This window comes from Mixia osmundae (genome assembly GCF_000708205.1).
Source record: "Mixia osmundae IAM 14324 unplaced genomic scaffold scaffold_9, whole genome shotgun sequence".
In the NCBI taxonomy this organism is placed as follows: domain Eukaryota; kingdom Fungi; phylum Basidiomycota; class Mixiomycetes; order Mixiales; family Mixiaceae; genus Mixia; species Mixia osmundae.
The window spans coordinates 542,115-561,675 of NW_014575555.1; the positions used below are offsets into that span (position 1 = coordinate 542,115).

At 56.0% G+C, this 19,561-nt stretch overlaps 6 protein-coding genes across 6 annotated transcripts; 2 read left to right on the plus strand and 4 right to left on the minus strand.

The window, feature by feature from the left end:
* Window positions 1–82: 82 nt before the first annotated feature.
* On the plus strand, window positions 83–4,835 carry L969DRAFT_104998 (glycoside hydrolase family 2 protein; the record flags this gene model as incomplete). Its single annotated transcript, XM_014710829.1, has 8 exons — window positions 83–2,682; window positions 2,785–2,870; window positions 2,941–3,004; window positions 3,063–3,078; window positions 3,139–3,189; window positions 3,247–3,360; window positions 3,424–3,985; window positions 4,036–4,835. 8 exons carry the CDS (start codon window positions 83–85, stop codon window positions 4,833–4,835), a joined length of 4,293 nt encoding a protein of 1,430 aa, XP_014566315.1.
* A 254-nt stretch (window positions 4,836–5,089) lies between these two features.
* On the minus strand, window positions 5,090–8,111 carry L969DRAFT_52924 (uncharacterized protein; the record flags this gene model as incomplete). Its single annotated transcript, XM_014710830.1, has 9 exons — window positions 5,090–5,258; window positions 5,299–5,831; window positions 5,879–5,938; window positions 6,001–6,596; window positions 6,645–6,784; window positions 6,831–7,071; window positions 7,124–7,812; window positions 7,870–7,956; window positions 8,020–8,111. 9 exons carry the CDS (start codon window positions 8,109–8,111, stop codon window positions 5,090–5,092), a joined length of 2,607 nt encoding a protein of 868 aa, XP_014566316.1.
* Window positions 8,112–8,263: 152 nt separating this feature from the next.
* Window positions 8,264–11,265, minus strand: L969DRAFT_96273 (uncharacterized protein; the record flags this gene model as incomplete). The annotated part of the gene is made up of 7 exons (XM_014710831.1): window positions 8,264–9,131; window positions 9,181–9,401; window positions 9,451–10,054; window positions 10,105–10,176; window positions 10,226–10,275; window positions 10,325–10,439; window positions 10,487–11,265. 7 exons carry the CDS (start codon window positions 11,263–11,265, stop codon window positions 8,264–8,266), a joined length of 2,709 nt encoding a protein of 902 aa, XP_014566317.1.
* Window positions 11,266–11,290: 25 nt separating this feature from the next.
* Window positions 11,291–13,705, minus strand: L969DRAFT_25633 (uncharacterized protein). The gene is made up of 8 exons (XM_014710588.1): window positions 12,520–13,705; window positions 12,354–12,471; window positions 12,013–12,300; window positions 11,830–11,961; window positions 11,759–11,780; window positions 11,656–11,712; window positions 11,513–11,608; window positions 11,291–11,460 (listed from the first exon to the last, which is right to left on the minus strand). The coding sequence occupies exons 1-8, from the start codon at window positions 13,608–13,610 to the stop codon at window positions 11,357–11,359; spliced, it is 1,908 nt and encodes a 635-aa protein (XP_014566074.1). The 5' UTR covers window positions 13,611–13,705; the 3' UTR covers window positions 11,291–11,356.
* A 314-nt stretch (window positions 13,706–14,019) lies between these two features.
* Window positions 14,020–16,936, minus strand: L969DRAFT_89727 (uncharacterized protein). The gene is made up of 7 exons (XM_014710832.1): window positions 16,039–16,936; window positions 15,827–15,991; window positions 15,679–15,778; window positions 15,521–15,625; window positions 14,650–15,468; window positions 14,491–14,596; window positions 14,020–14,442 (listed from the first exon to the last, which is right to left on the minus strand). The coding sequence occupies exons 1-7, from the start codon at window positions 16,682–16,684 to the stop codon at window positions 14,431–14,433; spliced, it is 1,953 nt and encodes a 650-aa protein (XP_014566318.1). The 5' UTR covers window positions 16,685–16,936; the 3' UTR covers window positions 14,020–14,430.
* L969DRAFT_78096 (uncharacterized protein) lies at window positions 16,711–19,529 on the plus strand. Its single transcript, XM_014710833.1, has 3 exons — window positions 16,711–17,274; window positions 17,323–17,562; window positions 17,612–19,529. The coding sequence occupies exons 1-3, from the start codon at window positions 17,029–17,031 to the stop codon at window positions 19,496–19,498; spliced, it is 2,373 nt and encodes a 790-aa protein (XP_014566319.1). The 5' UTR covers window positions 16,711–17,028; the 3' UTR covers window positions 19,499–19,529.
* Window positions 19,530–19,561: the final 32 nt, after the last annotated feature.

Sequence of the window (19,561 nt, forward strand, 5' to 3'; positions counted from 1 at the left end):
GGGATGTTGACGGTGGCAAGCGACGGTCGGCAGTGTCAACGACGAACGACGCGTTAATTGATTGATTGGCGGAGTCGCATGGATGGATCTGCGGCTCTGGCGCTGGCGACTGACGCCCGGTCAGGAAGCGTTTGTGCCCGCCAATGTAGACCTGAACACCATCACGGCTTGGCAGTCCACTGCGCGATTCCCCACTCAGATCCACATTGAACTACTCGCCGTCAAAGCGATTGATGACCCCTTTACGCACGAAGAGGACGTGCAATGGGTCAGCGATTGTAGCTGGCAATTCGCGTGCACCTATATAGCGACGGCTGATGATCTCAGGAAACGCAAGACGGTCGTGTTTGATGGCTTGGACACTTTCGCAACTATCGCGTGGAATGGACAGCAAGTGCTCGAAACCGAAAATGCCTTTCGAACGTTCCGCCTGCCCATCAGGGAACATGTCCGGCTGGGCGAGAACGAACTCCTGATCACGTTTGATTCAACTTTCAGACGCGGAAAGGCTCTCGAGGCCCAGTACGGCAAGCGCGTCGCTTGGAATGGCGACCCTAGCCGGGTCTACGTCAGGACGCCTCAGTATACATATGGCTGGGATTGGGGACCCAAACTTATTTCCTGTGGTCCCTGGCGCGACGTTCGCTTGATCGAGACACCCATAGCGGAAATGCGAACCGAGCCAAGCGTCTCGGCAGACCTGAAGCCTGGTCTCAAGGTACACGTCAAGATGCTCATGGATACCGAGCGTCTTGCTGCCATTGGTGGCACAATCTCTGTTTCTCTGGCAGCAGATCCGGCAGCACCTGCTATAGCACGTGTCGAGCCGATCAGAGTGACAACATGCAAGCTGGAATACACCTTGATTTTCTCACCGGACGATCTGAAACAGATTTCACTCTGGTATCCTGCAGGCGAGGGAGGGCAAACTATGTATTCTGTCATTCTCAACATTGGCGGGGAAGGATACGCTTCGTTCAAGCAGGACGCTTGGATCGGATTCAGAAGAGTCGATCTTGTCGAAGAGGAGTCTTTCGACTACGAAGGCACATCCTTCTACTTCCAAGTAAACAACAAACCCATCTTCCTGCGCGGGTCCAACTGGATACCGGCGGACAGCTTTCAGGCTCGCGTCAGCCCAACGACATACTACGAATGGCTCAGTCTCGTCTCAGACGGCAATCAGAACTGCCTACGTGTTTGGGGCGGAGGTGTATACGAAAGTGACGACTTTTATGAAGCTTGTGATCGTGCAGGTATACTTGTCTGGCAGGATTTCGCTTTCGCTTGCGGAATATATCCTGCGCATCTTGCATTCCGGAAGAATGTGCAGGCAGAGGTCGTCGATGTGCTTAGGCGACTAGCATATCATCCCTCTATCATCGTCTGGGCAGGCAATAACGAAGACTATGCTGTTGCAGAATCATCGGGCGCATACGATGCGAAGCTCGTTGATGGTCCCTTTGCCAACACGGGCTTCCCTGCCAGGCAAATTTACGAGCGGGATATCCCGAGACTGTTTGCAGAGCATCATCCTCTCGGTATCTATCGCTACGGTTGCCCCTTCGGCGGCGCAGTCTCATCTGACCCAACCCGCGGCGATATTCACCAATGGAACGTCTGGCACGGCGACCAGAGACCGTATCAGGATTGGCCCGTGCTCGCTGGTCGATTCGTCAGCGAATTTGGGATGCAAGCTCTGCCTGACACATCTACGCTCCAGTGCTTCTTGAAAGGTCACCCCAGCGATCAACATCCCCAGTCCCAGCGCATGCAGGACCACAACAAAGCAGCCGGTGCTACTCGACGATTAGCAGGCTATCTCGCCGAGAACTTCCGCTTCACGAATGATCTAGAGGGCATGAGTTACGCCACACAGGTCATGCAGGCCGATTGCTTGAAACTGGCATTCAAGTCTTGGCTCCGGCTATGGAAGAGCGATGGCAACCGACAAGTCGGAGGAGCACTTGTATGGCAGCTCAATGATTGCTGGCCCTGCACAAGCTGGTCCATCTGCGTCACAGAAGCCCAACCGAAGATGGCCTATTATGCCATGAAGCAAGCCTTAACGAGCGTCAGCTGCGGTATCGCTCGGCGCGCAGACCAGCAAGCGACAGTGTACGATGCATGGGCAGTCAATCTGACCTCGCATCCCGTTCAGATTGAATGGACAATCAGCTTCTTCGGATTCGATTCGTCTAAGCCGATTCTTTCGTTTGATGGCGAGCACGAGCTCGGTGCGAATGGCTGCACCGAGCTGTCAACGATTGGCAGAGCAGTAGCGCATCTGGTCTCACGCGATACGATTGCTCATCTGCAGATTCGCTTCGATAGCTTCGCGGGCATGGACGGGAAGAGCATCTTTACTCATGCTGACGATGTCGACTGGCCTCAGCCGTGCTCACAGCATCCAATCATGACAGAGCTGCCGCGAGTGTGGGCATGTATCGACGAGCCTACAGCGGGGTGCTTCAGTCTACACGCCGATCGACCCGTCAAGGCTGTGTGGTTAGGATGCGATTCGTCTCGGCCTATTGGCATGCTCGAGCGCAATGGGCTCGACATCATGCCCGGTCAAGGTACAGAAGTGGGATGCTGCTATGCGACGCTCTTTCCCGGTCTGACTGCTCGCTTCTATGGGTGCGACACGCCGTTCGAACTGGAATTGCGGCCCGGGCACGTGTACGCACAAGCGACGCGCTCATACGTCATCGAGACGCCACCCGGTTGACCCGCCGTCAGAGTCTAGACTGGCCTGGCAGTTCACCTCTCTCGCTATAAAAGTCGAAGAGGAGCGATCTTGACGTACAGCACATCGGTAGACATGTCTAACATCTTCAACAAGAGCAAGAAGCTGCGTGCCTCGACCGGTCAGTCTCGACCCGTAAAATCTATCTCGTCACAGTGGACTGATCCTCGGATCCGTCCGGAATTTGACAGGCCAGAGCAAGATCCCTCATCATGACACTAACAAAGGTCGTCACTCTGATGTCCTTATTGACCGGTGAGTCCACTGACAGATCATGATGGGAGCATGTGCTCAATATTGTGTCTCTGGTCAGATACGAAGAGTTCAAAGTCCGCTTCACCGCTTCTCTGTCATTGGGCTTTGGCTGACGTTGCGGATTTGCTTTGCAGCACATCGCCAAGAGCCTGAGCAGCTACTATGGCTCAATCGCCGCCACAGAGGTCCGTCGCATGAATTTCGGCGATCCTGCACCGCTTATCCGTCTTCTCACTGGACAGGAAGCGACTTCCAAGAGCCTCACAAAACATGCTGGCGACATGCAGCTGCCTCTCCAAGAGGGAGATCAGTTCTTATCCGACAACACCGGCTTCCAGTATGCTCTTTATGAGATGGTCAGTCAAAGTACTCCGCGTTTATCCGCAGCACGCGCTAACGTTTCACTTTGCGACTCACAGCGCGATAACACCAAGTCGCTGGCAGAAGCTCACGCAGAGTTTGCCAGTGCCATCCACGAGAATGTCGTCGGCCAGCTCGAGACTGTCCGTGCAGACCTCAAGGCCCACATTCACAGCATCTCGAGCGACACCGGATCGCTCGCAGACGATGTCGATCACCATCGTGAAGCGTCGACCAAGGCCATCGGGAACCACTCGCGTGCGCTTGGCATGACTGGTGAAGGCCTTTCAGCCGTCGGAGCCAAGGAAGATCCTTACATCACTCACGGCGCCGCCGAGAAGCAGCTACTTGCCCAGCTCCACAAGGAGAATTCATTGACCGCCTCGGTCATCAAGCACCAGAAAGATTCCGAGGGCATCGAACTCAAGGCCGTGCAAGGCATCAAGTCTGCCGCCAAGGCCTTCTCCGAGGCTCAAGAGATCTTCCTCGAGAAGCTCAAGGCCAAGAGCACCGTCATCACTCAAGCCCTCACGGCAGTCGATGACACTGCCGAATGGAAGTTCTTCGTCTCCGAAGAGTCTCGTCTCGTTCCCCACGACACCCCAAAGCGCGATCCCAAGGGTGAGATCTAGCCATTCTTTTCCACGACCGAGGCTGACGCTCCATTACAGCGCTCGCCTTCCCTGGTCAGAACGACCCGCGCACCAAGCCCCTCCGTACTGGCATCCTGGAGCGCAAGAAGCGCTTTACAAAGTCGTACGAGGAACGTGTCTTCTTGCTCACGCCTACTGGCTATCTCCACGAGGCCAAGAATATGGATCTCGATGCTCCCGTCATCGAGCCTGTTCTCTCCATCTACTTGCCAAATGCCATTCTTGGACCACCTGCAGACAAGTCTGCAAAGAAGCACAAGTTCTACATTGAAGGCTACAAGGCAGGCGACCACAAGGCTGAATCCAAGGGTCTTCGCTTCGGCAAGAAGGACTCCGCACCTGCATTCACGTTCAAGGCTCGCTCGCATGAGGAGATGATGTCTTGGTGGGAGTCGATCAAGGAACTCACCAAGGAGTCCATTGCCGTCGCACCGCGCGACGAGACCAAGTACAAGGCCACCTCGCTGCCTGACGCCGTTGCCAACGTCGGTCTCCCGAGTGCCGCGGCCGAGGTCGACGATGAAGAATCCTCTGCTGATGAGCTCGAAGATGCCGAGGAAGAAGTCGGTGCCACGACGACATCTGCCGAGAAGGCGCCTGAGGAATCTTCGACAGCTGCCGCACCCGTTGCATCAACGTCAAAGGCAGAGGAAGAAAACTTGCCAGGCTATCAGAGCAACGGCGTGGTTGCCCCTGCCGAAAAGAGAGACCTGCCTGTTGCCATTGACAGCTCGAACATCGCTGGCGGATCAGCGTCGCAGACTTTCGCTTCTACGCACATGCAGCCCACGTCTGACGTCACGACTTCTGACGCCTAAGCTTGAAGCTCGCTCACATACCCTCGCGATGCTGCCATCACCTGTCTTGCAAAGTCGTGCACTGTACTTTTCATTCAAGAGAGACTCAGATGGACCGCACTTTTTATAATGATATAACTGCAGATACCCGGCTTGGCTAGTCAAAGATCACAAGCTAATGCACTCGTTCTGTCTGGGCCATGCCGATGACTTTGCACTGCGCGAATGAGTGAAGCGCGTCCGTCACGAAGCAGCCAGACAGACTGGCGGACGCGTCAGAGGCCGTAGCGCATCTGTGGGCGGCGCTTTGGTGCACATTGAGCAAGCACGACTGTAGGTGCGCACATGCACTGGACGAGCTGATGATCGGGACGGGGAGTCAAATTGAGATCATCCAAGAGCGTCATCAAGCAAGGGGCTGCGGGCGTGCAACGGTCGCGTGGCCTCGAAAGCTTCGTTGCGAGGCGTGATGAGATCGCCAGACGTCTGCTGAGGCCAGGCCATCGAGCTGCCGTTCTGATCGCTTGTGAAAGGGGAGAAGCGCCCGAAGAGACTGGCAGACGAGACGGCAGCGGATCCACGAGGCGAGCCGTTCGGGCCACGAAGAGGTAATGCGGAAGTCGGCGCACCTGGTGCTGCATTGAAGCCCGAGGATGGCAGTGCACGGGTCATGCTGATTTTTGATGGGCTTGCTGGTGCTTGAGGAGCAAAGACAGCAGGTGCCGCACTCGGCACAGTCAGACCGCCTAAGACTTGGTCGAGGAGGTCGGCCGCAGTCTGGGGCTGCGTCGAGGCTCGACCTGTCACATCGATGGGATTTTCGAGGACGAAGCTGCTGCTGTTCGAAGCTTGCTGCTGCGGACGATAGCTCTGGACTTGCGAGGGCGGCGGGAACAGCACCTCATCTTCGTCATCGTCGTCAGCCATTGCGAGGTAGGTCTCAGAGCCGATGTCAGGAAAAGCACCGGTAGCTGCACGCATAGCCAGCTCTACAGGATCTTCTTCGATTTCCTCATCCTGAGCGAGATATCAGATCAGGAGGCTGCTCAGCTCAATGAGCATACCAGCTGATCGTGCAGAGGACGTGGCTGTATGGTTACGCCGACGAATTGCGTGCCCGAGACCTGCAGCGTACAGCGTACGAAGATGTTCAGCTTATGAAGGGGACCTGAGCTTGCAAGCGCACAGGTGATCGAGCAAGTAAGCGACTGTTGGTCAACAGGTCGGAAATGCGCATTAGCTGTTCTTCATTAGGATGCGGTCGCTGTCGAGGTTCGGCGAGCTTAAGGCCCGCGAGGTCGTGTGTCTCGAGCGCGACCGTCTTTTCCCGTGACCCACGTTTGAGAGGCAAGAAACCCATCATATCGAGATCTTCCTCGAGATGATAGGTCTGACTGGCTGGTAATGACTCGAGTGCGAAAGTAGCGTTGAGGGCATTGTAAAAGGAAGCATGAGCTTTCCAAAACTGCTGTAGACAGTCAAGTAAAGGGTCGCTTGCGCTGGGTGAATCTACAAACGAGCGCAGATAATCCACGTGACACATTGTCCACTTGTGCAGGATGCGAAGAGCAGGCAAGAGCCGCCGCGTGACGGCAGTGATTCTCTGTGCAAGGTCGGTCGCGCTGGCTGGATCAGCGGCGTTGCCATCAAGATCGCCCTCCATCGTTTCCCCTGTTGCAATCGACATGATGCTCACGGCGAGGCGCAAGATATGCTCCAATGCAGTCGTTTGGACAAGCTCAGAGGACGAGCCCACGTCAACTTTGGCAGTTTTTGAGGCGTCTGTTGACGCAGGTCAGTTTAGCTTGCATTGCACGTGATCAGACTGACCGGGCATGCGAGCATCCCACAGACTTGACATTGCGAGAACGACAACTTTGATGATGACCTCGGAAGGAAGCTCGCGGTCGAGCAGACTAGAGCACAGCAGGGTCTGCAGAGCTAGATCTGCTTCGCGCAGGGCGTCCACGCTGCACGAAAGGTCAGCGAGCTATGCAATCGCTATGAGTGACCCACTCCTTGGCGAAGAAAAGCCGAGCTTGAAAGGCGATCGCGTCGTGTTTGAATCGATCGCACTTCGTCGCTGCCTGCTTGCGATTTGCGGCACTGGACAAGACCTTGTTGAAGGTGACTTCGAGATTCTGTCGTGCGGTCGGAAATGGCTGTCCGACGCAGAGCGCTCGATAGTAGTAGTAGGCAGATGAGAACATATCAGAGCTATACGATGCAAGCACAGCCATCTGGTTGGACGAATTGCCTGCAATATTGTTTAAGTCGTAGCACGACGAGACGAAGTAGAAGGGCATTACCATTGTCGGGCAGGAGCAACCTCGCCTGTTCGTAGCACTCTGCGCCTCGGCTCCAGTTCTTCTCTCGCTTCGCTTCTCCATTGCTGCCCGAAGTTGCAGGCTTCTTGAGGCCGTCCGAATTGTACAGCTGGCTGTAACGAGCGAGATCGCCGTAGCAGATGAGGGCCTTGTAGCAAAGCTGAACGGCGTGAGCGTGCGCGAGGCGTGCACGTTCGCCCGTGGCATTCGCTGCAGCAGGGCGGGTGCCGAGGCCTGCTCCCACCGTTGAGCCGCGACCGAGAGACTCGAGAGGCTGCGCATGCCAGTCGCCGAGAGGAATATCGAGCGCGATCAGAGACGATCTAGCGTCTTTGAGGTCGTGACGAGAGACTATACGTGCGAGCAGCTCAGCCCAGAAGGTCTCCTCTGTCTTGAGGAACGCTCTGAAGGAGTGGATCAATCGTCGACGGGCGGCGCTCGAGTCTGCGGCAGGCTGGACGGGCTTTGGCTTCTTTGGGCTGTTGCCCGCAGTCTTGTTGGCCTCGGCGGACCTGTCGAGGGCGGTGATTCGGGAACGATAGAGGTGTATGATGGCATGGGAGGTGTCGGCCCAGAGCACATTGAGGGCGTCAACCCATCGAGAAGAGGAGTTGATGGGCTGACCGGCGGAAGTCGTGCCGAACAGAAGGATGAGGCATTGCTTGCGCAGACTGCCGGCGGCAGCTCGTCTCAGCTTGATCGGAAGCTGCGAGTGGACGTGCACTGACCTCTTTCTCAGGAATTCGACATCCTGATGCCACGGATCCTTCTTCTTGACGAGCCCCCTGAGCTCGCCAGAGAGTGACTTGACCTCCCTGTGTGCGATCGTGCAGGTCAGACTGACCAGCGGACAAGTGCGATAGGCGGGCAGGACTGACTTGGCCACTCGGCTGCGTTCAGACGAGGCGTTGGACTGAGCGAGGCCAGCTTGATGAGAGCTCTCCTGCTCAGTCGCTAGTCTGATGTCCATACCAAGCTAACCCAATCGAGCGCTACGAAGCGCGGCCGCTCGTCAGACAAGCGAGCAAAGGCCGCTCATCTGCTTTTGGCTACCTTGGCAAGCAGCGCGTCAAATCTGGCAGATCGCGCGCGAGCCACGTTGCAATCATCTATGTGCCAGACTCAGAGCGAGAGATAGTCAGGCGTGAGCGTACTCAGGTCGACCTTTGAACGAGACGATCGCCCCCAGCGCGTCTGCTGCGTCTCTATTCTGATTCTGCGCAGCCTTGCCTCTACCTCTTCCCCATCGACTTCTTTGACGAATGTCCAGCTCTTACCCCACATGCCTTCCTTGCCCCGAGTACCGTGCCGCTTTCGCTTGCTCATGTCTTCGCTGCTCAGTCGCGGTTTCTTGCTGTTCTGCTCGTCATCCCGAAGGCTGGGCACGACTGTGGGCGATGCCGGTCGCTTGTTCGTTCGCGAATAGTATTCCGCCATGGCTGCCTCGAAGTCGTCGCCTTGCACGGACTCGAACGTCGAGGGCTTTCCGATGACAGGCTGAAGCGGTTTCGGCGGTATCTGCGTCGCCTGGACAGATGCTGACGCCACTGGTATCCTTGACGCGCTCTTGCGCTTCGGACGTTTGTGTTTCTTGACAACAGCAAACATGGCATGCTTTCCTTTCGCAAATGCATCACCAAGTTGCTTGCCCTTGCCCTTGCTCTTCTGGGTCATGCGAGACAGTTCTTTCCTTTCTTGTTCTTGGAGCGCTGCTTCGCGTTTAGTCGCTGCCATCCGCTTTCTCATCTCGCGTTCTTCCTCCGCTACGCGTGCCGACCGTTCTTCTGCTTCTCTAGCGCGCTCCTTCGTGCGCTCGCCGGGCTTGATCCAGTCCTCGGGCACGGTATGCTGGGCGAAAGTATGGTAGGCTGCCCGGCGACCAGTCATACCAGGTTCCGGCGGTGGCTTGCTGAGACGGATGACCTCTCGACAAACTTTCAACTGAGCCTTCGCTTCTGCCGACAACTTTCGATACGCGCCTTTCTCGCCTCTGTACAGCTCATTAGTCCTGCACCAACGAGGGCCCGTGTGAGACTAACATTTCGCAATCCTGGCACAGACAGTCCTCGTTATTCGGGCCAAAGTACTCGTGGCCGTAGCTACCGGTGATCTCCTCGCCGTATGCGACAGCACGACGGAGACGGTAGCCGACGACACCATTCGGTAGTCGACAGAGCAGCGCATTGCTGTTGCAGTCGTGGTTGACAAAGCGCGACGGCCCAGTGAAGAGCGAGTTCTTCTTTGTCTTGGGATCGAAGAGCTGCGATACAGATGAGTCTGTTTCCAATGCCTTGAGGTTGTGAGCATACTATGGAGAAGTTCTTGACATGTTGGGGTAGGCTATCGACAGTGCCATCGCGAGCATTGGATTCTGACTCTTTGATTGCACTCAGCTTGCCTTGTAACGCAAAGACGAGCGTGCCAGCTGCTAGATCTTGCGTCGCGAAGACGCCTGTCTCGAGTGGCTCGGGATGAATATGTCTGTGATTGTCGAGGGAGAAGTGCGCGTCATCGGCCGGCTCAGGACTCGTTGGCTCGCTGAATTCTGCCAGTGTGATCTGCCGTTGTGGGCCTGATATTGGTATCGGCGCCGGGACCGGCATGTAGGGCAAAGCAGGCCCAGCTCGAATGAACTGGCTGCTGGGGTCTGATGGACCAGATCCTCGAGCAGCGAACGCTGCACTTGCCGAGCCTTGGCTGCTAGCGAGATGACCATTCGTCAGCTTCACCTTGCCTTTGCCTTTGCGAGCAGTTGCTTCTGCAGCAAATCGAGCATGATCAGCGTGAGGAATGAGACGGGGTGGGTCGATGCTTTCGCCTCGCTGCAGTGCAAGAGCTTTTGCGTATCGATCGGTCATGCCGATGACGAACTGGCTCTGGGATGTCCACGCTTCCAGATACGCCTTGACTTGCCTGTACCTGAATCAGTATGCGAGAGCGTCGGATCCACTTGGGCAGCATACTCTCGGAATGTGCGGCAGACTGAGGGGTAGTCCATCGTGCTGAATGGATACGACTGCAACAGTGGCGACAGCCTGCTCAACAGTGTCAGACTAGCGGACATCAAGTACAGAATAATCTCACTCCATGCACCGTGTGGTGGCCGCGTCGACATCAATGACGCCTTCCGAGAGCTATGCCTAGCATCTCAGCATACAAGACGGGCCAGTCGAGCTCACGTACCTCGTCCACAATGGATGCAACTTCGACATCCGACACGCTTGAGCGCTTGTAGCCAATTGTGAGCTTGCGTGTAGACTGTCTTGACTTGAAGTGATATCGATCCACGAGCAGGTCGCTATATTCAACGATCAATCAGATTAACATCCGCATCGCAGGGCGCACCTCAATACGTCATCTGTCGCTGCAATGTAGGCGGCTGCAGCTTCTTCGGCCAATGCACGCTGTTCAGGCGTGTCGAGAGGAGGTTCCACTCCGTGCCTCTCGACGAAGACGAAGGATCCGTTGACGATGCCCGCCGCGGCGTCGACCTCACTGACTTGCTGCTGCGTTGCAAGAGGCGCGACTCCGTTGTTTGCCGTATCAATATGTTCGTCATAGATGACTGAAGTCTTCAGATCGTCGATAGGTGTCATGTCCGACATCGGTGTCATGCTCTGCTGATGTTTTGAGGCTCGCATGGCTGAGGATGGCCTTTCGTGAGATAGGGAGTTTTGACTCGACGAGCCATTAGCCGCTTCGTCTGGCACGAGCGTCTCGCCCGTCGAAAGATCAGGACTGCTACTTTGATATGCAGCCTCGGAAACATCCCTAACCTGATCGACACGATGCACTTCTGAGCTCGCGCTGGTGTATGACGCTCCAGTGCCGTTAACAGGCTGCTTGACGAACGGGCCGCCCCCTTGCGCGACGTCGTGCCGAAGTTGGGCCTCGCTGGCTCGGTTGAAATCATTTACTGCATTCTGCTTGAGATTTTGAGCGTCGTGCAAGCCCAGACCGTTGGCAGTCTCGAGTTTGGCCATCGAGCTCTTTGCAGCTGATTTCTGACCTTTGCTGGAGCCTGAGCTCCCACAGTGTCGATCAGACTTCTGAGCATGCTGAGTAGTGCCGTACGCCGGACTCATGTCCGTAGGATAGCCGGCAATATGGAGCGGCTCGACCATGTCGGCCACCGCTATTGAGCGCGAGCTCGCGACGTCAAGCGCGTTTTTCGCGACAGCTAGTGGTGACACACAACAACAGCTGTTTGTGGCTTCAATCTATTGTCCATCGTCCGGGCGTGACCTGCCGTTCGTCATCCTGGGTAGTGCCGTTGGCTTTGCGCGAGACTCGTGGCTTGCTTGTCCAGTAGCGCGGTACTGCACATACGCAATATGAGCGCAAAGTAGGAGGCATGCAGGCTTGACCTACTTTGATCTTTGAGACCGATGCCAAAATTGAGGCAGCACTTGACGTTGATGGCACAGGTGACGGCCAGCAAGACGATGCAGACGACCGAGAATGCGGCTGAACGTATTCAGCTTCATTCGCGGTTTGAGCTAATAACGACCTACTGAGGGTGCGCTGACTGATGAGATATTTCCACTCTTCCGTCGGATCGTACAAACGGACTGCTTGTCCGTTAGCGTGGCGCTCGCATGAGCATACATCACATACATAGCTTGTAGATGAAGTACACCTGCACGAGACAATCAGCTTTCAACGCACCACGCGATGGTATGACTCACCATGCCGGCGAGCTCAAGCAAGAGTGCAAGGAACGCAAGCCAGTAGACTTCGAGACGAACAGCAACGGCTGCCGAGAAGATGGCGACCAAGATGATCGGCAATGCCGCAATCGTCACCGCGAACTCGGTCGTCTGCGCATTGTGTCAGCGCACGAGACCAGCATGGATGGCGCGGGCGCCCACGTTGGCATGATTGAGGACAAGAATGAGGTATTGTATCGCAAAGCCAACGAGGAAGTACAAGTCGAACTTGAGTATGCAGGCAAAGATCTGATAGTACGTGAAAGCAGACTTGATCCGCCTGTCCGCTCCGATCTGCTTGAAGACTTCCCAGCCGTATTCCGAGTAGAGCCTGAAGGTCAGGGCGCCTTGCAGTGCAGCTGTGATACCGAGGACGACCGCAGTGGCGACGATCAGCTTGTGTATGTAGAGATACGCAGGCGATTCGTAGTTGCCTAGGGCGTGTAAGAGCTGGACACACCGCTTATCAGTACGAAGCAAGCCGGTCTACGAATGCGGCTGACCTGAGTTGGCATCAAGGCGGCGTAGATCATCATGAGGAGACTGAAGAAGCACAAGCCAACGAGCTGTATCGTATTGCGCAGTCGTAGCGCGTCAAGAGAAGCGGCAAGAGCGAAAAGTCTATCTCGGCGTGGTCAGCAAAGGTACAGCGTATCCTTGTAGACATACTCTGCAAGAACAAATATGACAAGATAGACCTGAATGCTTCGCTGCCGTGGGCTCTGACCATTCTGTCCATACTGATAGTCTATCCTCCGCTGATAATTCACAAAGATACAGATCATCATTGCGATGATGCTGACAGCTTGCGCGATGACCAAGCCGAGATAGGCTAGCTGATTCGGTGTCGCCAGATTGCGTGCAGTGGTGCCCATCCATTCGGCAAAAGTCTCGTCCATAGCTTCACTCGAATGCGACTTGCGCGCCGAAGGCGTGACAGGCAAGTCTTCGGGCATCTCTTTGCGGGATCCATGGCTCGAATCGGTCGCCTGATGAGTCAGATCAGGACGAGGCGCGAATTTGAGCTCAGATGGCGATTCTTGCTGGGGTTGGCCGGCGTCAGGCATGTATACATGAGCGTATGCAGCGTCAGGCGCATAGACATGTGCATATGCCGGAGCGTATGGCATCTGCATCTGAGCTTGCCGCAGCGGCCCAGGCTGCTGATAAGGATCGACGTAACCATGGTCGAGCAAGCCTTGCGTCGAGCGTGTCGCAGGATGACTTCTGCCAGCAGCATAGGGCAGACCGATCTCTGCAGTGGGCGGATAGCCCATATAGTGCATCTGTGCATCTGCTACTTGCGGCTGACTGTAGCGGCGTTGATGATCATGTTGGCCGGGCGCTGGCGCGTAGTATTGTTGCGCTGGTTGGCTATGATGGTATACGGGCTCTTGCTCGATCTCATAGCCCTGAAACCCGGCATGTATTGATTGCCGTCGTTGCTCATACTGCCCGTGCGGTGGCAGGATAAAGTGCGCTGAATTACGAGCGGCTCTTTGCTGAGGTGCAACGGGTGTCGTCGGGCTTGCGGCGGTATCGTACGATGCAGGACTGACGGGACTCGTCACTGCTGATGAATCCGTACTGATCGGGCGATCGTTGCTGCTGGTCATGACCAGTGTGTGCTGCGTTGCATGGGCCTGTTGGCGCGGTTGCAATGGCAATCTGCTTGGCTGAGCTTGACTTGGCTCGACGAAATAGGCGGGATGCCTGGCAGCCTGACGTGATGCAGGCATGCGCGTGTCCTCTGACAGCATGATTGCGGTCGTGTCACGCGATCATGGGAGCATACTGATGGCAAGACTGGCCTTCGTCATGCGGTTGCGCGCGCGCCCGACACGCAAAATCTCGCACGGTCGCGACGGTCTGGCGCAATATCTGGATATAAAAGGGCGCGCGGTGAATTATCCCCCGTCCAACTGCAGCGCGACCTCACCACCGGCAAATCCGGCATCGTTTTCCTCGACAGACCGGAGAGTATACATTGAGGGATACGCGATCAGTCTGAGGATTTTCATGTCGAGATGAAGGCATCGCAAGCGTCAACATAGAATCCTCCCCCTAACGAAGCTGAAGCGACCCGTCACGACGCTGTGGTCATCGGAAGAGGCTCAGGCCTCGAAAGCTCGATCAGCCCAAGGACTGCTTGTCCATTGAATTGGGATTGCTAGCGCGTCGTGGGCATGCATCTGACGATCTGTGCGATCCCGACCACACCGGCAATGAGATCACAACTTACAGCAGCCAGCGTCTCCATCTCGTCATCGTAGTGCTTTGCGATTCCCAACATTCGCCTTTTCCTCAATCACTATTTGTAGCAGACCATCTTCAATAACAAGCCTATTGCAACCTGCCCATTTTTCGCCCTTCGAAGTGTCAGTCTGCCATGAATAATCAATCATTTGCCTCTGTGGAGAACACAATAGACGGCTGTCAAAGCTGCGGGCAAAGGAGCGTGACAGCCGTTTGCCAGCTCGAGTCAGACGACGCGACAAGCCAGAACGCGCTCACACAAGGGTACTCCTGTATGACCCAATGCATATACACCGGGCTATCTATCAGTGAGCGTGAATGGTGTCATGTGGAGAACTGCAGCGCGAAAGTCAGTATGGGCATAGAGACAGAGGTCGTACGTACGACGCCGTATATCTTGAAGCGAGCGACATCAACACTGATCTGCCCTTGTAACTCGCAAAACACGAAATGGCTTCCTGCGCCGACGCCTCGATCGATGATCGTCACCCTGTGAACAGCGACGTTAGCGCATAGTACCGGTTTCGGCTGCAGGCAACGCACTTTGGCTGCTTGATGCCCGAATCGCTGACGCCATTGAGCTCGACAGCTCCACCGTAGTTGTCATCGACGTTGCACTTGAGCTTACCCCAGCCGTCACTTTCCGGCCCTTGCAGGTAGTATACAGCGATTTCGCCGGCGCCGACCTTGATGGGTACCTTGAGCTTCGATCCGGGCGTCTCCGAATACCAGTAATGTCGCTCGTCCTCGTCAGAGGGTTTGGGCGTGACTGCAGTCCAGCCTGTGCCTGCAAAGACGGAAGCTGGCAGAGGATTGATGAGATCATTAGCAGAGGCGCAATTCGGCTTGATCTCGCGGAAGTTCTGAATCGTATGCGGCTTGTCTAGTATGCGGAATGCGGGTATTCTCGAGAAAGCTGCGCCTCGCAAAGCATCACGCGAGCCAGTCTGTGATGTCGCGCCGTCTTCCGCGTCCAAACCTGCATCGCTGCCCTTGCGAAGCCCTTTACCACCGAGCAAGCCAGATGGTGCATCTGCACCTCCACCGACGGCTACTGCACCGGCTGCCGCAAGACCTGATCCTGTGAATGGCATCGGAGCACCTCCCATTTCAGCTTCGATGGCGGCATGGTCCCAAACGGTGCAGATCTCGGCTTCGAGGTAGCCGATGACGGTATCGGCTAGCAGCTCATGTCCCTTTGCGTTTGCCAGCACAGGATCGAGAAAATATGACTGCCGGACTTTCTGCGGGTTAATGAGATATTCTTCGTAGAGCAAGCCCTTGACGCTGAGATGCACGACATCGTAAAACTGCGCAACTGCACTGTGCCACACTTCCGGTCCTGCGAAGCCGTGCTCGCCCCTAGCAGTATGTCTCGGTCAGTACGAATGCAAAAGCTATGAAATTTACGTACTGCAGCTGGGGGCTGAAGTGACCCAGCATGATCACAGCTGGCTGGTCGGGTCGCAAGAGTATTGACCGAATCAGCAGATCCATCGAAGTGAGGGTGATCTTATCGCTGAGGTTGCAAGCATGAGCTTACATTGCGCTCATCAGGACACCATGACTCACTGAGGATCCTCGGTGTCGAACTCGACAATGACGATATCGACGCGATCGGGCAGGTGCATCTGCGAGCAGTAGCCAAAGTAGGCCGAATTGGTGCGTCGTACTGTCGATGCTATCAGTCTTGCTCAAGTGACATACAGACTAGACATACGGGCACCATTTGTTAACTCGTTCGCGGGATGAGGAAAGACATCGTTGAGCCATGAGAAGAGTCGATGGGGATAGCAGTTGGGTCCGACTGGATTGCCGAGCGGATGTGCTTGAGTCGCGTCTAGGCCGTGACAGGCGGAGATGGAGCCTCCGAGTACGCCAATGGCTGCAAAGCGGGTCAGTCAGTCATCAACCTTGCTGAGCGTCACTCACTGATAGGCAGGCCTGCCATGGCACGTCGGATGACCTTGCGCACTCTGTCCGAGCTACCGACATGCGCACGTGTCTTCATGAGACTCTCTGAGCCATAGAGCTGGCCAATCTCGTCTGATTCGCCAAACGTCGGACAGAACGTGAAGGGAGGCGCCTCCGTGAAGTTGGCTGGCGTGACCGAGGAGACGGAGCCGCCGCCTAGGGCCGATCGTGTGCGTGTTTTGGCTCGCAAGTGAGCATCAAGTCGCCTCGAGCTGCCCGATCGGTAGCCGTAGCCTGGCAGATATGTGCCTTTCCTGCCTAGCAGACCAGTGCCGGACCAAAAGACGCCAAAGTGATCTGGCGCGACAATGTTGAGCAAGAGCAAGCTTGCGCTGATGGCGGCCAAGGCAAGCACGAGCTGCCTTCGGTGGGCAGAGAGGATACGCAGCGCGTTGGCGAACACGGGCGATAGACCGCTATTGGCTGAGCTCGCGCCTGGACCTGAGGTATACGTGCTTGTGCTCTGGTGTGCTGTCGATGGATTGGTGGAGCTGCTCGAGGCTGCAATGTGCCGCCTATGTAGATTGTCGTCGTGTGATGAAGTGCTACTGCTCAGTCCCATAGCAGCGCCATTGTTGCTCGCTCCGTTGAGCGCAGGTGCCATGCTGGACGCTAGCGAGACTGGCTTGAGCTCGTCTGATGCTGTGCGTGCGTGTGGTCTCAGTATTGGTCCGGATCCCGCGGCGCTGCTTGTTCGAGACTGCATCGGCTCAGAAGATCTTTGAAGATCCGCTACAGCGAGGAAGCGGGTGATCGCACCGAGGCAGATCGAGAAACGTACACCCTCGTCAGACTGAGACCTCTCTGGCTCTCTGAGGACCGCTATAGGCCCGGCAAGAGGCAGCCAAAGTCAGAGAAGCTAGCGGCGCGCGCTCGCGTCCGCCAGCCATTGCGATAGGCAGGCCGATAGCGAGCTCTTGAGGAGGCGTGGACGAGGTATGCTAGCTCATGCCAGCCTCACGTCGATCATCGCTGCTGCCGAGATCACTGAGCAAGTCGTCTGACCCTTCTAGCTCCGACGAGGACGAAAACGGACAGCAGTCCCAGCGAACTTCAGTCAGTCATACGGACAGCAAGCCAGGCAGGATGGCAGAAGGCTTGCGGAGCAGAGTGCAAGTCCAGCGCTTTGGCTATAGGCTACTCGCCGGTGTTGTCACGGCCATTGTGCTCAAGACTGTCGTTTTCCCTGCAAAGGTAGGCCAGCAGCACTTGCAGCTTGCATGGCTGACCCGTGTCGTGCAGTCTACCCTGCCGCCAGGCGAGATCGCTCATCCTGCACTGCTCGAGCGCATCACGATGGGCACGCCGCTCACAGGAGGCGTACTCGACGCATCACACTATGCATTCCTGCAGTCCAGACTTGGACGAGACGAGGAGCCTGACATCTTTGACAAGGACATCTCGGCTGGCAAGGAAGACTTTTGGAACCGGTTCCAGAAGCCATTCATGACGAGCCAAGACACCTATCATCTAGACGAGCAGGTCTGTCTGACTCTTCTATGTACGGCAGCTCTCGCTGACGCGGTCGCAGGTCATACGCGGCGTCGTGGACGAGCTGATGCAGTTCAACGGGTGGGCGGCAGCGGCATGTAGCTCCTTGTCGCGACCTTTCGGCGTCAATCGGCGCGAGGACGAATACAGCGATCTCACACGGCCAGGCGCGCTCTACTATTTTGGCCTGGTGATTCACACAGCAGATCACTTCGTCGTCGATCAGTTGGCGACTGTCATCCAGATGTCGCGTCGACTCGGTCCACAGAATGTCTTTGTGTCCATCATCGACTATGGCTCGACAGACTCGACCCCATTTCTGTGTGACCTCACAGAAGCCATCCTACTCTTGCTCAGCATCTCATTCAGAATCAGACACGTTCCGCCGATGACTCACGAATCGGCGGCAGCTTATTATCCTCACGAAGAAGCATACACACGCAATCTTGCGCTCGAGCCCTTACACGAACTACACGACAGACGACGGATTCGATTTGCGAGAGTCATCTGGCTCAAGGGCTTCACCTGCCCGACCGACTTGATGGAGACATTGCGCATCTCTGCAGTCAACCACGCTGCTATGACATGCTCGATGGACTGGAAGGAGCACAATGGCTTCTTCATCTTCAACGATCGATGGCGGACGCGAGACATGGAGGGCAACCTCTTCAGAGGCTCAAAATCTACGAGCAGTGTCGACGAAGCACCTCCTCGTGATACGATATCGGCAGAACGATACGGCCAGCATCTACCTTTCCAAGTCTTTTGCTGTGAATCGGGCACGCACGTCGTCGATCCAGCTCAGTCTTATTATGCCGGTCTGGCGTATCGCTCATCCGTCAACGACGGTGTTCACAATGCTAGTCGAGCGGATGGCGCTGAACGGCCGGCTTGGAAAGAGGGACCCTGCATGGACTCGGCTCAGATGCATTTCTGCCGAGATCTGTGGCTGTATTCTGCCAAAGAGGGCGTCAAAGTCCAAGCACGCCGCATCAAAGATCGCGAGCGTCGGGGCCTCGGTCGTAATGTGACTGAAGCCATGGAGGAGATCATTCAGGCCGTTGCACCAGAGTATGCGCTGCCCGGCCTAACGGTGTCGAGCCGCGAAAAGGTCGAAATCGACACTACGACCGACGACGCAAACGATCTTGCCGACCTCGTCAACCCGATAGAATCCGTCGCAACAGCGCTTACGGCGGCCGATGCCCTGCCGACAAGTGATCCAGTGCTCGAAAGTGTGGAGATCAAGCCTGTTGTGGCGGAGCCCGTCGCTATACAGAACCCAGAAGAGCTGCAAGCCCAGGAAGACGGGCAGCAGAAGGAGCTCGAAGAAGGCGTGCCTGCGCAGGATCCACTCGATGCAGCAATCCCCGCTGCAAAATTACGAAAGCGGCAAGCACCTGAAGCTGCTGCACCTGCCCCGGAGGTGCCGCCGGCTGCAGCAATACCTGACGCCGCACCAGCAGAGGCTGCAGATCCTGTCAAAGCTGCACCGGAAGCGCCTCACATGCGTCCCGAAGCAGCCATCAGTCATCAGGAAGACATTGATCCACCCGATATGGAGGACATACCTGAAAGCGAAGACGACATTGAAGACGACACTGATCTCGCAGTTCCTAACGATGACTTTGTGCCAGCTCGAATTCTTGTCAATCCTCGCTGTGTAACGACATACGCAGGCGTCTCACATATCCAGCTCGCGCTCGATCTTTTCGGTTCGGCCGATGAAGCCCATCTCGTGCTCTCAGACGAGCCCAAGAAGTCATCAGAGTATCTCATGGAAGCATGGAGAGGTGCACCGGAAAACTTTGTCTGTCAGGAGATGACGGAATGCGGCGGGAGGGCCTCACAAAAGCAGCAACGGAGGACGAGCTTCTATGTTGGCGCGTTGCTCAAGGCAGGCTGGCAAGTAGGTCATCATGTCTAGAGATGATTATGCATTTTCCATGCCTCCCAACTACATCGACGTTGCATGAGTTGCCCCCCCCTC